The sequence below is a fragment of the Cebus imitator genome, unplaced genomic scaffold (assembly GCF_001604975.1).
Source record: "Cebus imitator isolate Cc_AM_T3 unplaced genomic scaffold, Cebus_imitator-1.0 Scaffold70, whole genome shotgun sequence".
NCBI lineage: Eukaryota > Metazoa > Chordata > Mammalia > Primates > Cebidae > Cebus > Cebus imitator.
Window position 1 is genome coordinate 2666334 of NW_016107385.1, and position 18506 is coordinate 2684839.

An 18506-nucleotide genomic window follows, 5' to 3' on the forward strand; every position below is an offset into this window, starting at 1 on the left:
AAAGGAAAAAAAAAAAATAAATAAATAAATAAATAAAAAAGATTCTTCATGTGTTGAAATATTTAAGCTAGTTGGGTGCGGTGGCTCATGCCTGTAATCCCAGCACTTTGGGAAGCTGAGACAGGTGGATCACCTGAGGTCGGGAGTTCAAGACCAGCCTGACCAAGCTGGTGAAACCCTGTCTCTACTGAAAATAGAAAAATTAGCCAAGCGTAGAGGCAGGTGCCTGTAACCCCAGCTATTCGAGTGGCTAAGGCAGGAGAATTGCCTGAATCCAGGAGGTGGAAGTTGCAGTGAGCCGAGATTGTGCCATTGCACTCCAGCCTGAGTGACAGAGTGAGACTCTGTCTCAAAAAAAAAAAAAATTTTTTTTAAGCTAAACTTTATATGGTTTTTATTTCAGGATGAATTTACAGGAATTGAACCCTTAAGTGAGGATGCCATTATCACAGGCTTCAGAAATGTAACAATTTGTCCTAATCCAGAAGACACTTGTGACTTTGCCAGAGCTGCTCATTTTGTATCTACTCCTTTTCATGAGATAATGTCCTTGAAGGATCTCCCTTCTGATCCTGAAAGACTGTTAGAGGAAGAGGATCTAGATGTAAAGACCTCTGAAGACCAGCAGACAGCTTGTGGCACTCTCTACAATCAGACTCTCAGCATCAAGAAACTGAGGTGATAAGGGATTTACAGATCTTAAAAACCAGATTGTTTGCTCTGTCTTTCTGTGTTTGCTTGCCAGTTACAGTAATCATTTATCAAGTTCTTACTAACTGCCAGGTACTGTGCTAAGTGCTTTACATGAGAGTAGGGCTGCCTCAGATAAAATGTCAGTGGGATTCAGTGATTTGGACGTGAGGGTTAAAAGTAAATTTTGATGGTGAATAAACTAACCAGTCCAAGAGAAGTATAGTACCATTGAGGAAAGTTGGCAAAGTATACATGATTGACAAAAAGGAGGCATTTAGTTTTTCTGTAATATTGAGTTTATAATAGTGGTAGGATAAATTATGTTAATTTTATATATTTATTTATTGAGATGGAGTCTCACTCTGTTACCCAGGCTGGAGTGCAGTGGTGCAATCTTAGCTCACTGCAACCTCTGCCTCCCAGGTTCAAGCAATTCTCCTGCCTCAGCCCACCAAGTAGCTGGGACTATAGGCGTGCACCACTATGCTCAGCTTATTTTTATATTTTTAGTAGAGACTGGGTTTCACCATGTTGGCCAAGGCTGGTCTCAAACTTCTGACCTCAGGTGTTCCACCCGCCTCAGCCTCTCAAAGTGCTAGGATTACAGGAGTGAGCCACTGTGCCCAGCCAGCTTATTTTTAAGTAGACAACTAGAGATGTGTTTTTTAAAAAAGTATCTTTTGATGGAGAGGTGGAAATGAATTATGAAATGGATGAGGGAATGGCTTACAGCCAGGGTCTGAGCCTTGTTTAAAGTCAGCTAATTTAAACTCATTCCAGTTTTAGGAATACTTTTTTTAATTTGCCGATTTTTGCTTTTAAAGTGACATTTTGAGAGGCCAGGTGCGGTGGCTCACATTTGTAATCCTGGCACTTTGGAAGGGTGAGCAAGGTGGATCACTTGAGACCAGGAATTGGAGACCAGCCTGATCAACACAGTGAAACCCCGTCTCTACTCAAAAAAAATTTTTTTTGAAACTTTTCCCTATCAGCTTTTAAGCACATTTGCTAACATGTATTCACATTGCATGATTTCGGTTTCTCTTTTCTTTGCCTAACCTTTTTTTTCTTTTTTTCATTTTTTCATTTTTCTGGCTCATAGTAGAAAAGGTAGATGGTATCCAACCTTTTCTTACTGAAGAAAAAAAGTCCAGAGGAGGGATAAAGAGGAAGAAAGTTAGTGTCAATGTTAGTGTTTCTCAATATAGAGTAGGTATTTGCTATAGGTAAATAAAGCATAAATCCAGAAGTGTATGGTGGACACGGCTTGTTCTTCAGGTTTAGAGGAGGTTACCTAGATTCTGATTTGGAAAAACAATGGATTTGAAAAATGAAACTATTGCTGAATGCAGTGGCTCTTGCTTGTAATCCCAGCACTTTGGGAGGCTGAGGTTGCATGGTACCACTCACCCAACTACCATTTCCTGGGCTCAAGTGATTCTCCCAGCTCAGCCTCCCAAGTAGTCCCAGCTATTAGCTTTTTTGTTTTACAACCGTTCAGCTACTCAGGAGGCTGAGGTAAGGGAGGATCACTTGAGCCCAGGAAATCAAGGCTGCAGTGAGCCATGATTGTACCACTGCACTCCAGCCTGGGTGACAGAGCGAGATCCTGTCTCAAAGATAAAATGAAAAGTTTAAAAACATGAGACTATCAAATAAATTTATAACAAATTATAAATTATTTAAACCTAAATTTTATTAAGTTGTATTTAAAAACAAAAGTATAAAATTTATACTTTTTTATAATTTTAAAAATTATAAAATTATTAAGGCCAGGTGTGCTGGCTCACTCCTGTAATCCCAGCACTTTGGGAGGCTGAGACTGGCAGATCACCTGAGGTCAGGAGTTTGAGACCAGCCTGGTTAACATGGTGAAACCCTGTCTCTTCTTTTTTTTTTTTTTTTGAGACGGAGTTTCGCTCTTGTTACCCAGGCTGGAGTGCAATGGCGCGATCTCGGCTCACCGCAACCTCCGTCTCCTGTGTTCAGGCAATTCTCCTGCCTCAGCCTCCCGAGTAGCTGGGACTACAGGCACGCGCCACCATGCCCAGCTAATTTTTGTATTTTTAGTAGAGACGGGGTTTCACCATGTTGACCAGGATGGTCTCGATCTCTTGACCTTGTGATCCACCCGCCTCGGCCTCCCAAAGTGCTGGGATTACAAGCGTGAGCCACCACACCCGGACTGGAACCCTGTCTCTTCTAAAAATAGAAAAATTAGCCAGGCATAGTGGCAGGTGCCTGTAATCCCAGCTACTTGGGAGGCTGAGGCAGGAGAATTGCTTGAACCCGGGAGATGGAGGTCACAGTGACCCAAGATCACACCATTGCACTCCAGGCTGGGCGACAAGAGCAAAACTCCATCTCAAAAAAAAAAAAAAAAAATTAATACATTAAGAATTTATGAAATTATAACAAAGTTGATATATATTGTTCCTATAAGAATTGACTTATTTGTGATTCTTTTAGCCCAATTATTGAAGATAGCCGTGAAGCCACACACTCCTCTGGCTTCTCTGGATCTTCTGCCTCGGTTGCAAGCACCTCCTCCATTAAATGTCTTCAAATTCCTGAGAAACTAGAACTTACTAATGAGACTTCAGGTAGGATCATACATACCACTGTATCCACACCTGGTAAACACTAGTTTGTCTCAGCAAACTGAGCTGTATGTTTTTCTTACTTTCTCTTTTCGAGACAAGGTCTCACTCTGTCACCCAGAATGGAGTGCAGTGGCACAATCACAGCTCACTGCAGCCTCAAACTCACTGGGCTCAGATGATCCTCCTACCTCAGCCTCTTGAGTAGCTAGGCAATGCTTGGCAAATTTTTGTATTTTTTGTAGAGGCGAAGTTTTGCTATGTTGCCAGGCTGGTCTCAAAGTCCTGGCATCAAAGTATCTTCTCACCTGTACCTCTCAGAGTGCTGAGATTATATGTGGAGACACTGTGCCCAGCCTGTATGTTTTTCTTTCCCAGAGAAGTTGCCATAAATTGTGAAATTTCTAGAATAGATTGTACAAACTGAACACAGTTTCATAAAGACCTGAGATGGATGAATGTAATTAAATTAACAGTGCTGACTGTGTAATCTTGATTTTTTTTCCCTCTATCCCGTTATAATATCCATTTTAAGCGTTAGGTTTTTTTGGTGATATCTTTTCACCTTTCCCTCCCACTGGCAGAAAACCCTACACAGTCACCCTGGTGTTCACAGTATCGTAGACAACTGCTGAAGTCCCTACCAGAGTTAAGTGACTCTGCAGAGCTTTTTATAGAAGACAGACCAATGCCTAAGTTGGAAATTGAGAAGGAAATTGAATTAGGTAAGTACCATTGAATGCATGTCCTCTGGTGTATGACAGTATATAAATAAGTGATTATTTGTATTTAAACTTGATGCTTGAGCACTGTAAATATCCCTAGATTGTATTTTTTAAAAAAGCAATATAGACGGTAACACATTGATAACTTCATGTTCTCGTAAATAGGAATTAAGTCTTCCCCTCTTACAATTGTTTTGTTGTTGTTGTTGTTTTGTTTTGGTTTGGTTTGTTTGAGACAGTCTTGCTCTCATTGCCCGGGCTAGAGTGCAATGGCACGATCTCAGCTCACCGCAACCTGTGCCTCCCGGGGTCAAGCAATACTCCTGCCTCAGCCTCTGGGGTAGCTAGAATTACAGATAACCACCACCACACCCGGCTAATTTTGTATTTTTTTTAGTAGATTTGGGGTTTCTCCATGTTGGTCAGGTTGGTCTTAAACGCCCAACCTCAGGTGATCCACACACCCTGGACTCCCAAAGTGCTGGGATTACAGGCATGAGCCACCACGCCTGGCCGCAATTGTTAACAATTTTTTAAAGTATTCTAGATGCTACAATATACCAGTGCCTCTATCCTTTCAGCCAGGAGGTAAAGGCTAGAGGGCCATATATGTTCACAGTGATTTTTAAATAGAATCAAATCTTCTCAACAGGTAATGAGGATTATTGCATTAAACGAGAATACCTAATATGTGAGGATTACAAGTTATTCTGCGTGGCACCAAGAAACTCTGCAGAATTAACCATAATAAAGGTGGGACTGATTCTTTGGAATTCCAGTTACTTTGTAAAAAACAGGGATTGAAGGAATAACTGTCCTCATGGTACCATTAAATCTTCCTAATAATCTCTCTCAATATGTCCCAAATATATTAAGTATCCTTTCAGTTTCATTTTTGGAGGAAATCTCTGCTGATACTTTCTTGTCTGCCCCAATCTGGACAAGTTATACATTAGCTTTTACACACATACCCCACACACAATCACCTTGGAATTTCCACTTATCATCCTAGATACTCACATTACCTTTTTCTTATATTGGATACCCAGTTTCTTTTTCTTTCTTTTTTCTCTCATCTCCCCTCCCCCTCCCCCTCCCTTCCCTCTTCCCCCCCTCCCCTTCTTCTTCTCTTTTCTTTTATTTCTTTTTTAACAAGGTCTTACTCTGTCACCCAGGCTGGAGTACAGTGCCATGATCACGGCTCACTGCAGCCTCAACCTCCCAGGCTCAAGCAATCCTCCCACCTCAGCCTCTGGAATAGCTGGGACTATAGGTACATGCCACCACTCCCACATAATTATTTATTGTAGAGACTGGGGCCTCTTTGTCTTGCCTAGGCTGATCTTGAATTCATGGCTCAAGCGATCCTCCCACCTTGGCCTCCCAAAAAACTGGGTTACAGGCTTCTATCAAAATGCCTGTAACCAAATGGCATCTAACTTTGCTTTTGATTTTTTTTTTTTTTTTTTTTTTTGCCATTCTGAGTCTCAAAGTTTTTTTTTTTTTTTTTTTTCCCTTTTTGTGGATCCTTATAGGATCTTATTCTTGTCCCCACTATTCTGAAATGTCACAGTTACATGCCTTGACATAAGTTTGTTGTCACTTAAGTACTAGGCACTCAGTGGCCATTTCAATCGGTTAGTTCCCTCAGTTCTGAGAAATTTTATTCAATGGAAAAATTTTTTTACCCCTCAGTTTTCTCTGTTCTCTTATTTTCTAATTCCTTTTATTAGAGGTGCATATGGCAACCATTTGGACAGAATCTTTGAAAAATATAACTTTTTTCTCCTATATTCTCTTTGTCTTTTTACTTTACTTTCTGAGTAATTTATCAACTTAATATTTTTGGTCTTTTGACTAGGTTTTTATTTCTTTGGTCTATATTTAATTTTCAATAGCTTTTTTTTAAATTAGAATTTCTCTGTAGCATTCTACTCTTCATTTCAAAGTTAGAATATTCCCTATCTTTCTGAATTAATGATTTAAAATTTTTTCTCCCTTCATTATGTTTGTTCCTGTTTCTTTTTGTCTGTTTTGATCTCTTTCATACTACAGGCTTTCTTCAAGTCTTTGGCTCTGTATTCATATTTAAGTATGGGACACTAAAAGCTAATTGAAAGTTCTGTGTATATGGAAGGACCTTGACAGCTGTGGACTTCAATGTAGGATGATCTAGCTTGGCCATTTTATTGGAAAATCCTCCAATCTTCAGATCTTTTCTCTTGAGCTGATCAGAGGTCTTCTCCGTCAGAGGAGACTTCTAATTTTCTGCCTGGAGCACATAAGCCTGGCTTCTAGCTTTCTGAAAGCTGAGGAAACTGGTCTGAAGAACGGAAGGGCAGGCAGGTGCATCTTAACATCTGATATATACACTTTTTCCTGTTTTTCTATGTTATTTCTACCCTCACTGGTGCCTAGTGCCCTCTAGTCCAGAACCCTTCTGTTTTATACTCACTAGGGAATAAACTTCTGGTCTTTGAGAATAGGGGAGAGGTGGTTGCTGGGCTAGGCTATGGGAGCAGAAGAGGGAAGCTGGAGCCTACTTTCATGTTAAATGGGATTCAGTCACTCCTGTTTTAGCTCTACCCTCAGCCTCACTTCCATGGGTAATTGGTGCTTCCAGTTATATAATATAGGGAAATAGCCTTGTAGTGTAAATGTAACTCAGCTTTCTCCACTGCCAAAATCAGTTTTTATTCTAATTGGATTGTTTCCTCTTACTGTCTTTCCAGCTGATTCTCTTTCCAGAATTTGTTGCTGTTTCGTCCTTTATAGATTTATTCCTCTAAAAAAAATCTATTTATTATTATTTATCTATCAGAAGGACTGGAGGGAATGTGTTTCAACCTGTCAGCCATAACCATAGACTTTAATGGAACTTATTTTTAAAATATAATGTCTTACAGGTATCATTTCAACCTGTCCCATGGGACTTTTATATCAACCACAAGTTAAAAGAGCGTTTAAATGAGGCGTGTGATCATTTGTGCAGCTGTTATCAATATCAAGATGGCTGTATTGTTTGGCACCAGTATATTAACTGCTTCACCCTTCAGGTTTGCAATACTAAAAACATAATTTAAAGTTCTCAAGTAAAGAGATGTGTGCTCCATTTAGCAAAGGAATTTAGAACAAAATCCCTGTCAGTCTTCTAAAAATAGAGCAATTCAATTATAAGTTAAAAGCATTGATCCTTTTCTCAAGTTATTTTGACCAAAGATCTCTTTGATATTTTCTTTTAACTTTTTGTCAATTTTCAAGCATAAACAAAAGTAAAAAGAATCGTACAATGAATTCCCATGAACTAGTCATCTATGATAATCTTTAGTTCATGGCCACTCTTGTTTAGCTATACTACCCTCACTGGATTATTTTTAAAACCCAGACACAACATGTCGTTTTATTCTTTGGTTTGTTCTTAAGGTTTGCTACAGATTTTGATGATAATATGAATTCTCTTAAAATGGTTGGAATGAGGGTATTTTAAAACATTTATCAAGTGCCTATTTTGGGCCAGGCTCACTCTTGATGCCATTCATCACGATGTCATTAAATCCTTACAAAGAATCTTATGGGAGATCAAAGTATGTTAAAACTGGGAGTGAGAGTCAGTCTACAGAGGAGCCTACCTTCCAGTAGAGAACAAGGAAGACTACAATCCATCAGTTATCAAAGTATTGAGTATAACTACAATCTGCCAAACTTGAGAAGTAGTGAGTTTTCTATCCTTCTATTTCTAGGAACTTCTCCAACACAGTGAATATATTACCCATGAAATAACAGTGTTGATTATTTATAACCTTTTGACAATAGTGGAGAAACTGCACAAAGCAGAAATAGTCCATGGTGACTTGAGTCCAAGGAGTTTGATTCTCAGAAACAGGTTGGTACTTTTCATTCTTATAATTCTATCAGCTTTCTCTTAAAACATGGATAGTTGACACTTTTTTTTTCTTTTTTGAGGCAGAGTCTCACTCTGTCACCTAGGTTGGAGTATGGTGGCGTGATCTCGGCTCAATACCACCTCCGTCTCCCAGGTTCAAGCAGTTTTCCTGTATCAACCTCACTTGAAGCTAGGACCACCACACCTGGCTAATTTTTTATATATTTTTGGTAGAGATGAGGTTTCACCATGTTGCCTGGGCTGGTCTCAAACTCCTTGCCTCAAGTAATCTGCTTACCTCAGCCTCCCAAAGTGCTGGGATTATAGGTGTGAATCACCATGCCTGGCCAAGTTGCCTGTTTTTAAAGCCTTTCGATAAATGCCATATCAAGGAACACAGCAGGAAATAAGAAATGAAGCCTAAATACTAAGAATTGAGAAAATATAGATAACATTCAGGCATTAACTAGGCAAATACAGTCCAACATATTTGCTTTGTGAAAAGGACTAGAGGACCACTACATTCTTTTAGTGATCATTGATATTACAGTACTTGAGTAAAAGCAGCCTTGTTTAAAGATGTTTTGTCACCTGGGCAAGGTGAGTCATGCTTGTAACCCTAGCACTTTGGGAGGCTGAGGCGGGCAGATCACCTGAGGTCAGGAGTTTGAGACCAGCTTGGCCAACATGGCAAAACTCTGTCTCTACTAAAAGTACAAAAATTAGCTGGGCGTGGTGGCGGGCACCTGCGATCCCAACAATTTGGGAGGCTGAGGCAGTAGAATTGCTTGAACCTGGGAGGTAGAGGTTGCAATGAGCTGAGATCGCCCCATTGCACTCCAGCCTGGGCGAAAAGAGTAAGATTCCCATCTCAAAAAAAAAAAAAAAAAGATGCTTTGTCTGCCCCACCCTATGTCTTGGGTGAGGCGTTAAGTTTGTTTCTGAGGCCACTGATATACACTAATAGCTGTACGCTGAACTCATTCTTTACATTTCTTCTGAATACTTAATCTGTAAGAAGAGATTGAATTAGACTCTAAATTACAGTTGGCATGGAAATTAAAAGAACCCTCAATGTATTCCTGTGATTGTAACCAAAAGAACTAGAGAATCCTACCTTCTCTCTGAGATAGCAGTCAAAGGCTTTCTCAGACATAATGTAGCAGCATTTCTCATCCAGGGCACCAAAGGTATTTTGGATGAAACAATTCTTTGTGCAGGCATGTTCCAAGCAATGCAGAATGTTTTATATTCCTATTCTCCCAGCCACCCAATTAAGTGCAAGTAGCAATCCCCTAAGCCGTTGTAACAACTAAAAATTCCCCCAAATTTCCAAATATGAGAACCCCTGGTATATTTTCACTCTACTTCACAACATTAAAATGACAGTGCTGATATTCCCAGGGCTATGGAAATTGGAAACAGAGGTATTTTCTAAGCCTTTTAGAATTGGGAATTTGTGGTCTATGGAATATGATAGCCCTTCTCTCAGCCACCAGACACTCCAGGAAAGTACATAGTTTCAAAGAGACAGTGCTTTTTACTTTTTCACTATTTATCAAATTTCATCAGAAATTTCACATAGATTCATAAGGAATTAAAAGCCAGAAAGGGACCAGGCATATGGTGGCTCACACCTGTAATCCCAGCACTTTGGGAGGCTGAGACAGGTGAATCACCTGCGGTCGTGAGTTTGAGACCAGCCTGACCAATATGGAGAAACCCTGTCTCTACTAAAAATTCAAAATTAGCTGGGCATAGTGGCGCATGCCTGTAATCCCAGGATTTGGGAGGCTGAGGCAGGAGAATTGCTTGAACCCAGGAGGAGGAGGTTGTGGTGAGCTGAAATTGCGCCATTGCATTCCAGCCTGGGCAACAAGAGCGAATTCTATCTCAAAAAAAAAAAAAAAAAAAAAAAGCCAGAAAGAGCTGGACGTAGTTGCCCACATCTGCAATCCCAGCACTTTGGGAGGCAAAGACAGGAAGATCTCTTGAGGGAGTTCAAGACCAGCCTAGTCAACATAGCAAGACTTCGTCTCTACAAAAATAAAATTAAAGCCAGAAAGAACCTTTTGAAATTGCTTAGTTTAGTTGCTTACCTTAGTTTCTACGTGTTTGTTAGGGAAAATGAGATCCGAAAAATGGAATGTCCTTCCCAAAGTAACGGTGAGTTCGTAGCTGATTAGAGGGCTAAGAGACCTTCATGCATGTTTCTTTTGATTAATCTATGAAAACTTTTTCCTGTGTCTCCCAAGTTATATAAATATTTTACAATTACACTGGGCACAGTGACTCAAATCTATAATCCCAGCACTTTGAGAGACCAAGGCAGATCACTTGAGCCTAGGAGTTAAGACCAGCCTGGGCAATATAGTGAGACCTCATCTCTACAAAAAAATTTAAAAATTAGCCAAGCATGGTGGTGCATGCCTGTAGTCCCAGCTACTCAGGAGGCTAAGGTGGGAGGATTGCTTGAACCTAGGAGGCAGAATGCAGTGAGCCAAGATCATGCCACTGTATTCCACCCTCAGTGACAGTGTGACCTTGTCTAAGAAACAAAACATGGCCAGGCGCAGAGGCTCATGCCTATATATCTGGCACTTTGGGAGGCCAGGGTGGGTGGATCACTAAGTCAGGAGTTCAAGACCAGCCTGGCCAACATGGTGAACCACCCCCGTCTCTACTAAAAAATACAAAAATTAGCTGGGGATGGTGGCTCATGCCTGTAATCCCAGCTACTTGGGAGGCTAAGGTAAGAGAATTGCTTGAATTGGGACCTGGGAGGTGGAGGTTGCAGTGAGCTGAGATCACGCCACTGCACTCCAGCCTGGGCTACAGAGCGGGACTCCATCTCAAAAAAATAATAATAATAAAAAAATACACACATATAATATATATAACTATACTATAATTTAAATATATATATATATATATATATATATATATATATATTTAAATTATAGTATAGTTTTATCGTGGCCAAAAACGGTTGGATCTTACACTAAAGAAAAATGGGAGAAATTGTCAATTTTAAAGTAATACATAGATCATTCTGTGCTGTGGAGTTATATAATTGGAGTAGTTAAACCCTGTATTTAGGAATATAGAAACTGCACCAATGTCAGTCAGGAGTTTGAGGGAACTAATTGAGAAAAACTGAGACAAAAGTAACACATGAAAACCCACTCTTTCCATTTATAAACGGTTCCTGTGGAGAATAGCTTTATTACATGGGATAGATAAACCCAAGGAAAACAGAATTGATCAATAATTAATTAGTATTATGAAGTTTTTTTTAGTAAATAAGAATTGGAATTACAAATAAGAGTAAGATAAACTATGGTGTTTTACAGGAAATTTTACAATATAGATCAGACTTTGTAAAACAGACTTGTATTGTTTTCCATTAAACTCTAGAAGGAAGAATCTGAACAAAACTTGGAAAGCTTATCTAGTAAACAAGAAAGGCTATGACACCTATAAAAGTTTAATTTCCTCCATTATAATTCCTGTCAGTGTATAAATCGTTGCAATTGTATGTGTTAATGTGTACAGTACAGGGAAAAAGCATGTGCTCTGCTTCCATACTTACTTTATATAATATGGAAGCTTGATAAATGTTTAATGTTGGTCATGCACCGTGATTGAAATATAATGTGGGACCAAACTGGTGACATTCCTTCCCTATTGAGTGGACACCGCCTCTGCTGAGTCTTACCGGTGCATTTTCAAAATTAACCACTGGAGGGAGTTATTGGCATAGCTAAGATGTACCTGTGGTACCTTTTTTTTTTTTTTTTTTTTTAAAAGACCAGCTATGCAACTTCTTTCATGGCCTGTTTTTATTATCTCCTTCTCTTAAATCTGGGCTCAGAATCCACGATCCCTATGATTGTAACAGGAACAATCAAGCTTTGAAGATAGTGGACTTTTCCTACAGTGTTGACCTTAGGTTGCAACTAGATGTTTTCACCCTCGGCGGCTTTCGGACCGTACAGATCCTGGAAGGACAAAAGATCCTGGCTAACTGTTCTTCTCCCTACCAGGTAAGTGTAAAACAAGCCTGAGCAAATATGGAGAGGGTTACTTAATCCCTTTATTACCTAGACAAGCTAAAAAAGCTAGTGTTTACTGATACTGACTCTCCTAGAATAGATGACCTAGTTTTCAAATATCACCAAGTCAAGCAAAATGTAACATTTTTGTGTTACAGCACTGAAGAATATACACATACACATGCAAACACATGACTAACTCAGTAACCTAAGTACCAGGGCCATTCCTACTGCTCACCACCCTTGTGATCCTTTATAAGTCATTTTCTATGATCTCTGCAAAATAGGGATAACAGTCTCTGCTATATGTTTGCCAGAATTGTTGTGAGGAGTAAATGAAGTAATGTGTATAAAGAGGACATTATTGCAAATTTAAAGTCTTTTGTATGGTGGCATTATATGCAGAAATTCCTCCTAACTCAGCTTGAGACACAAGACATTTGCTGATTGAATAGTAGTATGAACCTGAACTAATTGTGTGGACCCCATTTAGATCACAGCTGGAGTTCTTGCAAACTCAGTAGGTCTACAAATTTGAATGTGATAGTCCAAATATTTCATCTTTTGTTATTAAGGATAATTCCTAGAGTTGGCTCTATTCACTTCTTTGGAGAGCTTCTCCCTTTACTGTAAGGGTAAGGAACAGTCTACTAAAATTATGTCGTAAAATATACTTAATTAAACACTGTAATACCTTTCAACTTCCTACCGAAATAAGCTGCCATGGTAGAGACAGAGAATTATTTCAGCTGATGGTGCTTTTTGTGATTTCAGGTAGACCTGTTTGGTATAGCAGATTTAGCACATTTACTATTGTTCAAGGAACACCTACAGGTCTTCTGGGATGGGTCCTTCTGGAAACTTAGCCAAAATATTTCTGAGTAAGTATTGGTGAATTTCAGGCTCTCTGCCTGTCCCAATAGTTTTCTTTCTCTTGGGTGCAGTCTCTGCTTTGGCAGCCTTAATTTTTTAATCCAAATGCCATGATTTTAGTAGTTTCAGCCAGCTTTCATTAGAATATCAGCAGAGCATCTTGTGCAGGATAAAGGAACTGCTTGTTAAAAATAAGACTCAAAACTATACAGACCTCAAGACATCGTTCTGAACCTAGCTGTATCTTACAGACTACAGCTATAGTATGGAAACTTCTCTGTTTAGATATGTGAACAGAAACAATTCATGAGAATAATTTTCTAACCAATTGGTATTAGCCTTAAATTCCTTTTCAATAGTGATTATTACCAGAAGTTAATAAGCATCTCTTGAAAAGACTTATATTTCCAAACTGTATGCTAATTTTAGGCTATTATTTATTTAATAAGTTGGTAGAACCAAACAAGAGGACTGAGTCTCCTGGTGAAGAAGTAAATGATCTCTTAATAAAAGCTGCTTGGTCTCAGAAACTTACTACTTCCTCAAGCCTGCTCATAGAACTTATTAAGTTGGCTGGGTATGGTGGCTCACACCTGTAACCCCAGCACTTTGGGAGGCTGAGGTCAGCAGATCACCTGAGGTCAGGAGTTTGAGACCAGCCTAGCCAACATGGTGAAACCCCATCTATACTAAAAATACAAGAAATTTAGCAGGGCACACGCCTGTAATCCTAGCTGCTTGGGAAGCTGAGGCATGAGAATCACTTGAACCCGGAGGCAGAGGTTGCAGTGAGCTGAGCTCACATCACTGCACTCCAGCCTGGGTGGCAGAGTGAGACTCCATTTCAAAACACACACACACACCCCTACCTTAATAAGTATCTATGTTCTACTTTAGCTTATCTTAGCAAATAACTTCCCAGCATAAGTTTGCCGGTCTGTCACTTATTTTTATATTCTAAAGTTAAAAAAAAAAAACATTGCTGAAGATTTAATGCCTCTTCTCCTTTTTCCTCTTTGAATAATTGAATTGTATTTTCCTCTTTATTTAATTCAGAACTTGGCCAGTGTTGTCTCTTACATGTACTTTTAAAATAGGCTTGAAATACAGTGTAAGACATATAGGATAGATACAGGCATGTCCACTTGGCTATCATCCAGGCAGTTCTGACTAACACAAGCAGAAACAAGTGGGGTCACTTGGGGTTTCTTAACAGTCCTGCCTTATATAATAAGAGAAGTTTCTCTGATCAAAAGAAAATAATAATAAGCAAAGGTACAGACATATTAAGCAATAGCCACTGTAGTTAAGCTTAGGATTCTCGGAGAATTGTAAAGATGATCAGCTACTGGGGTGGGAGGAAGGAGCTGTAGTCTTTTTAATGACCTAGAGTCTATGAAGGTTAGAGGAAATAAAATTTCTTTTTCTTCTATTTGTAGAAGAAAAGTGCTATGTATTAGTACACAGAGGAAATTTATAGATTGGGATGAGAGAACTTCTTTCCCTTTATGTGCATTGTATCTTGGTGTTTCCCACTATGGTAGCCCATTTTTGTAGTTCTTCCCTGGGCTTTCAAAGGACTGTCTGAATGATCTCTAACCCTAGAGTTCTAGGGATTACCTTAAACCATTTTGGTGCATAAATGTACCACTGAGTTAAAGACAAAAGGAATTATAATTTTCATATGCCTAATCTTGATGGAAATGGTTTTATATATTTTTAGGCTAAAAGATGGTGAATTATGGAATAAATTCTTTGTGCGGATTCTGAATGTCAATGATGAGGCCACAGTGTCTGTTCTGAGGGAGCTTGCAGCAGAAATGAATGGGGTTTTTGACACCACGTTCCAAAGTCACCTGAACAAAGCCTTATGGAAGGTAGGGAAGTTAACTAGTCCTGGGGCTTTGCTCTCTCAGTGAGCTAGGCAATCACCTCTCATAAATTCCTGCCTCAGAACCATGGTTGCATTGTGAAACACTGAAACTGTACATGCTGTAATTTAATTTGGGACACATTTAGATGCACTACCAATGCTTTTCTACTTTTTGGTAGAGGTGTATTTCGAAGTAACTGACATATTTTTACATAGCAATATACTTACTCATGGCTTTGTCTAACTTTTAAAGAGAACTATTTTATTCTAAACAGGCTCATTACAAATGGTTACCTTGTTATTTAACCCATTTGTCTCCTTTTCCCTGTACTTTTCTCACTTGTAATTTGTAAACTGTTCTCTTATGATCACTATGTATTTTGTAAATAATAAAATAGTATCTGTCAAATTTGTGCTTCTAACATGTCATGAACTTTTTGCAAACTAAAGTAATAAATGGCTTAATTTTGCAGAGAGGAGCCATTTTGCCATGGAAATTAATATATCCTAGACTTAGAACTGTTAGGATAATAACGAGACAGAATAGCCAACTATTTCTTAAGGTGTGTCCGACCTTCCAATAAGTGGTCTAGACTGAAAAGAAGGTAAGATGATATGCATAAGACCAAATTTCCTTAAATTTCAAGTGGCATGATCGTATTTGTGGCTTATGTTTTAATGTTTTCACTTTTTTTTGGAGACAAGGTCTCCTCTGTTGCCCAGGCTATCTAGTCTTGACTTCCCAGGCCCTGGCAATTCTCCCACCTCAGCCTCCCAAGTACGCCTGGAAGCACACCTGGCTAATTTTTTGCATTTTTGTAAAGATGGGGTTTCACCACTTTGTCCAGGTTGGTCTTAAACTCCTGGGCTCAAGTTATCTGCCCACCTCAGCCTCTCAAAGTGCTGGGATTACAGGCGTGAGCCACTATGCCCAGCCCTAATGCTTTCACTTTTATCCACCAAGCTCCTTGGTCTATTTATATAATCTAGTGGCACTGCTACTGCGTCTCTTGATTAGGAATGTGACTGTTAGAAAGTAAAAGCAAACGTGTTGAACAGGGTTTAGCAACCTTTCAGAAATGGAATAATCAACATTCTATTACATGCAGAATGACTTGGAGGGGGCAAGGGTCAGTGAAGGAATAAAAGGAAATTTTATTTGAAAGATTTAAGGAAGCAGGAGGTCAGAATAAAAAGATAAGTTTGAAGCATGAAATAATTTGGGAGTGAAGGCCTAGATAAAGTTGGACTCCCAAAGAGAAGCATGAATTACACCTGGCCTCAAGGATAGGGAAGAAAATTGGTAGAAAAAGGCAATGAAAATCATCCAATTATTAGCTGGGCACCATGACTCACACCCGTAATCCCAGCACTTTGGGAGGCCAAGGAGGGAGATTCACATGAGGCCAGGAGTTTGAGCGCTGCCTGGGCAACAAAGTGAGCCCCATCTCTACAAAAAATAAAAATAAATATAAATTAGTTAGGTGCAGTGCCACATGCCTGTAGTCCTAGCTACTTGGGAATCTGAGGCAAAAGGATTGCTTGAGCCTGGGAGTTCAAGGTTTAGTGAGCTATGATTGCACCATTGCACTGCAGCCTGGGCGACAGAGCAAGACCTGGCCTCTCAAAAAAAGAAAGAAAATTATCTAATTATTTCATATCCTAAATATCAAAATTATCTAATGTTCCTCCATGCTAGTGCCTTATTTTTTTTACTCTAGTAAAAAGTCACTGTTCCTGCCCTAAGATTTCTGGAAAGCAGAAAATCCTATGTATGTCTTAACTAAAAATATTTAAGCATATATAGTTGAAGCAATGCAGCATGACTTGGATCTGAAAGATAATCAACTTAGAAATATTTGCTCTTAACTAAAATACAGCTCTCCAAACATTCTCACATTTGCTTCTCCTACTGATGATGTAAAATGATATATCTGTATCTTTTATATAAGCCGCTCTCCTCTCTGCTCTCCTCATTTCTTGGTTCATTGTGTTGACACATGAAGTTATTTCTCTGAGACTGGACAGTAAATTTAGCTTCCTTCTTATTATAGGCTTAGCTACTATCTAGTGAATTCTTTAGCAAGCTTGACAGCAGGCTGCTGTGTAAATAAAGCTTTGTTTCTGAAAGTAGGCTGTGAGGAAAGGGAGGGGAATCTGAGGAAGCTACTTTGTTAGAGAACTTGTATCTGTTTTACCACCCCTCCTTCCATTCCAGTCTCCTCCAACCCCAGCCCTTCTTTGTAGAGAGGAGAAAATGGTAACTGACCAATTAGGACTTACAGTGTCTTAGGTTTTCTGTTTGCCTAAGCATAAAACTACAAAGTGAAATCCTTTCCATTTCCCTTATATTATATGCTTGTTTGTCTTGGAAGAAGGAGGCCTTTCCTTTTTGGCAGAAGTTTCAAATGGATTTTATTTCTTGTCTCACTAAGGCAGTAATAGTATAGTGATGGACCTGATGGGGTAGTGGGGGACAGCTGAAAAGACAGGAGTTTTACTTTTGTTTGAAAACAGACCACATAACATATAGCATGTCACCATTCACAGTGTTGTTACATCCGCCAATCTTACTGCACTGTTAGAGCCTTTATTCTCCTATGGCAGTAGTGTAAGAAAACTTCCGCCAAGTCAGAGTGTTCTTACTGAAGCCAAACCTGAATCTGGAAATAAAAAGATTTTCCTGGAGCAGTAGGACTTCAGACTGTTGGTTGAGCTATTATCTCAATGCAGATAAGAAAGCCTTTCAGGTTAGCACAAGGTTCTTGGAAGTAACTCACTGGTGGCTTTAAGCAAGGACAGCAAAGAGGTGCTTTTCTGTTGCATCTGAAAAGGAGGAATTCTTCCAGCTGCACCAGTTCTTTCTAATATGCCAAAATTTCCTTCTAATTTGGCTCCTAAAATTAAGGTTTTCCTAGTGAGGAGAATGCATTAAAAAAATTTTTTTTTAATATGGTAAACTTCTACCTTAATGTAATCCTTGGTTCTACCAAAGATGTAAGAAGCAATGAATATTTAGTATGTCAAAGGTGGCATTTTAAGTCAGTAGGTGAAAAGATTATTAAATAACTGGTATTAAAACAGTGGATTAGGGGCCGGGTGCAGTGGCTCACGCCTGTAATCCTAACACTTTGGGAGGCCGAGGCAGTCGGATCATAAGGTCAAGAGATGGGGACCATCTTGGCCAACATGGTGAAACTCTGTCTCTACTAAAAATACCAAAATTAGCTGGGTGTGGTGGCGTGTGCTTGTAGTCGAAGCTACTCAGGAGGCTGAGGCTGGAGAATCACTTGAACCCGGGAGGCAGAGGTTGCAGTGAGCTGAGATTGCACTACTGCACTCCAGACAGGGTGACAGAGTGAGACTCCATCTTAAATAAATAAATAAATAAGATGGATTAGACTAGGTGTGGTGGCTCACGCCTGTAATCACAGCACTTTGGGAGGCTGAGGTGGGTGGATCACCTGAGGTCAGGAGTTTGTGACCAGCCAGGGAAACATCATGAAATCCCTTCTCTACTAAAAATACAAAATTAATTGGTTGTGGTGGCTCATGCCTGTAATCCCAGCTACTTGGGAGGCTGAAGCAGGAGAATCACTTGAACCCAGGAGGTGGAGGTTGCACTTAGCCAAGATCATGCCATTGTACTCCAGCCTAGACAACAAGAGTGAAACTCTGTCTCAAAAACAAAAAATGAAAACAAAACAAAAAACTCACAATGGATTAAAGCTTGAACTCTATCTCCAGTGCCACCAGTAGTTCATACAGCACCTTTGTGCAAGTTAGAAAAGACCCCTTCCTCTA

At 39.5% G+C, this 18506-nt stretch overlaps 2 protein-coding genes across 2 annotated transcripts in view; both read left to right on the forward strand.

Moving 5' to 3' along the window:
- Window positions 1–15107, forward strand: part of BUB1B (BUB1 mitotic checkpoint serine/threonine kinase B) — a 74865-nt gene extending 59758 nt beyond the window's left edge. The window contains exons 15-23 of the mRNA XM_037739469.1: window positions 404–678; window positions 3163–3296; window positions 3878–4018; window positions 4671–4771; window positions 6925–7074; window positions 7759–7901; window positions 11776–11947; window positions 12731–12837; window positions 14553–15107. Of these exons, the coding sequence (XP_037595397.1) occupies window positions 404–678; window positions 3163–3296; window positions 3878–4018; window positions 4671–4771; window positions 6925–7074; window positions 7759–7901; window positions 11776–11947; window positions 12731–12837; window positions 14553–14748 (1419 nt within the window). The 3' untranslated portion in view covers window positions 14749–15107. The remainder of the gene's footprint in view (window positions 1–403; window positions 679–3162; window positions 3297–3877; window positions 4019–4670; window positions 4772–6924; window positions 7075–7758; window positions 7902–11775; window positions 11948–12730; window positions 12838–14552) is intronic.
- The window catches only part of LOC108306138 (serine/threonine-protein kinase PAK 6), a 61078-nt gene continuing 54270 nt past the window's right edge, over window positions 11699–18506 (forward strand). Inside the window, exon 1 of the mRNA XM_037739414.1 lies at window positions 11699–11947. The gene's annotated coding sequence lies outside the window, so the exon portion shown is untranslated. The remainder of the gene's footprint in view (window positions 11948–18506) is intronic.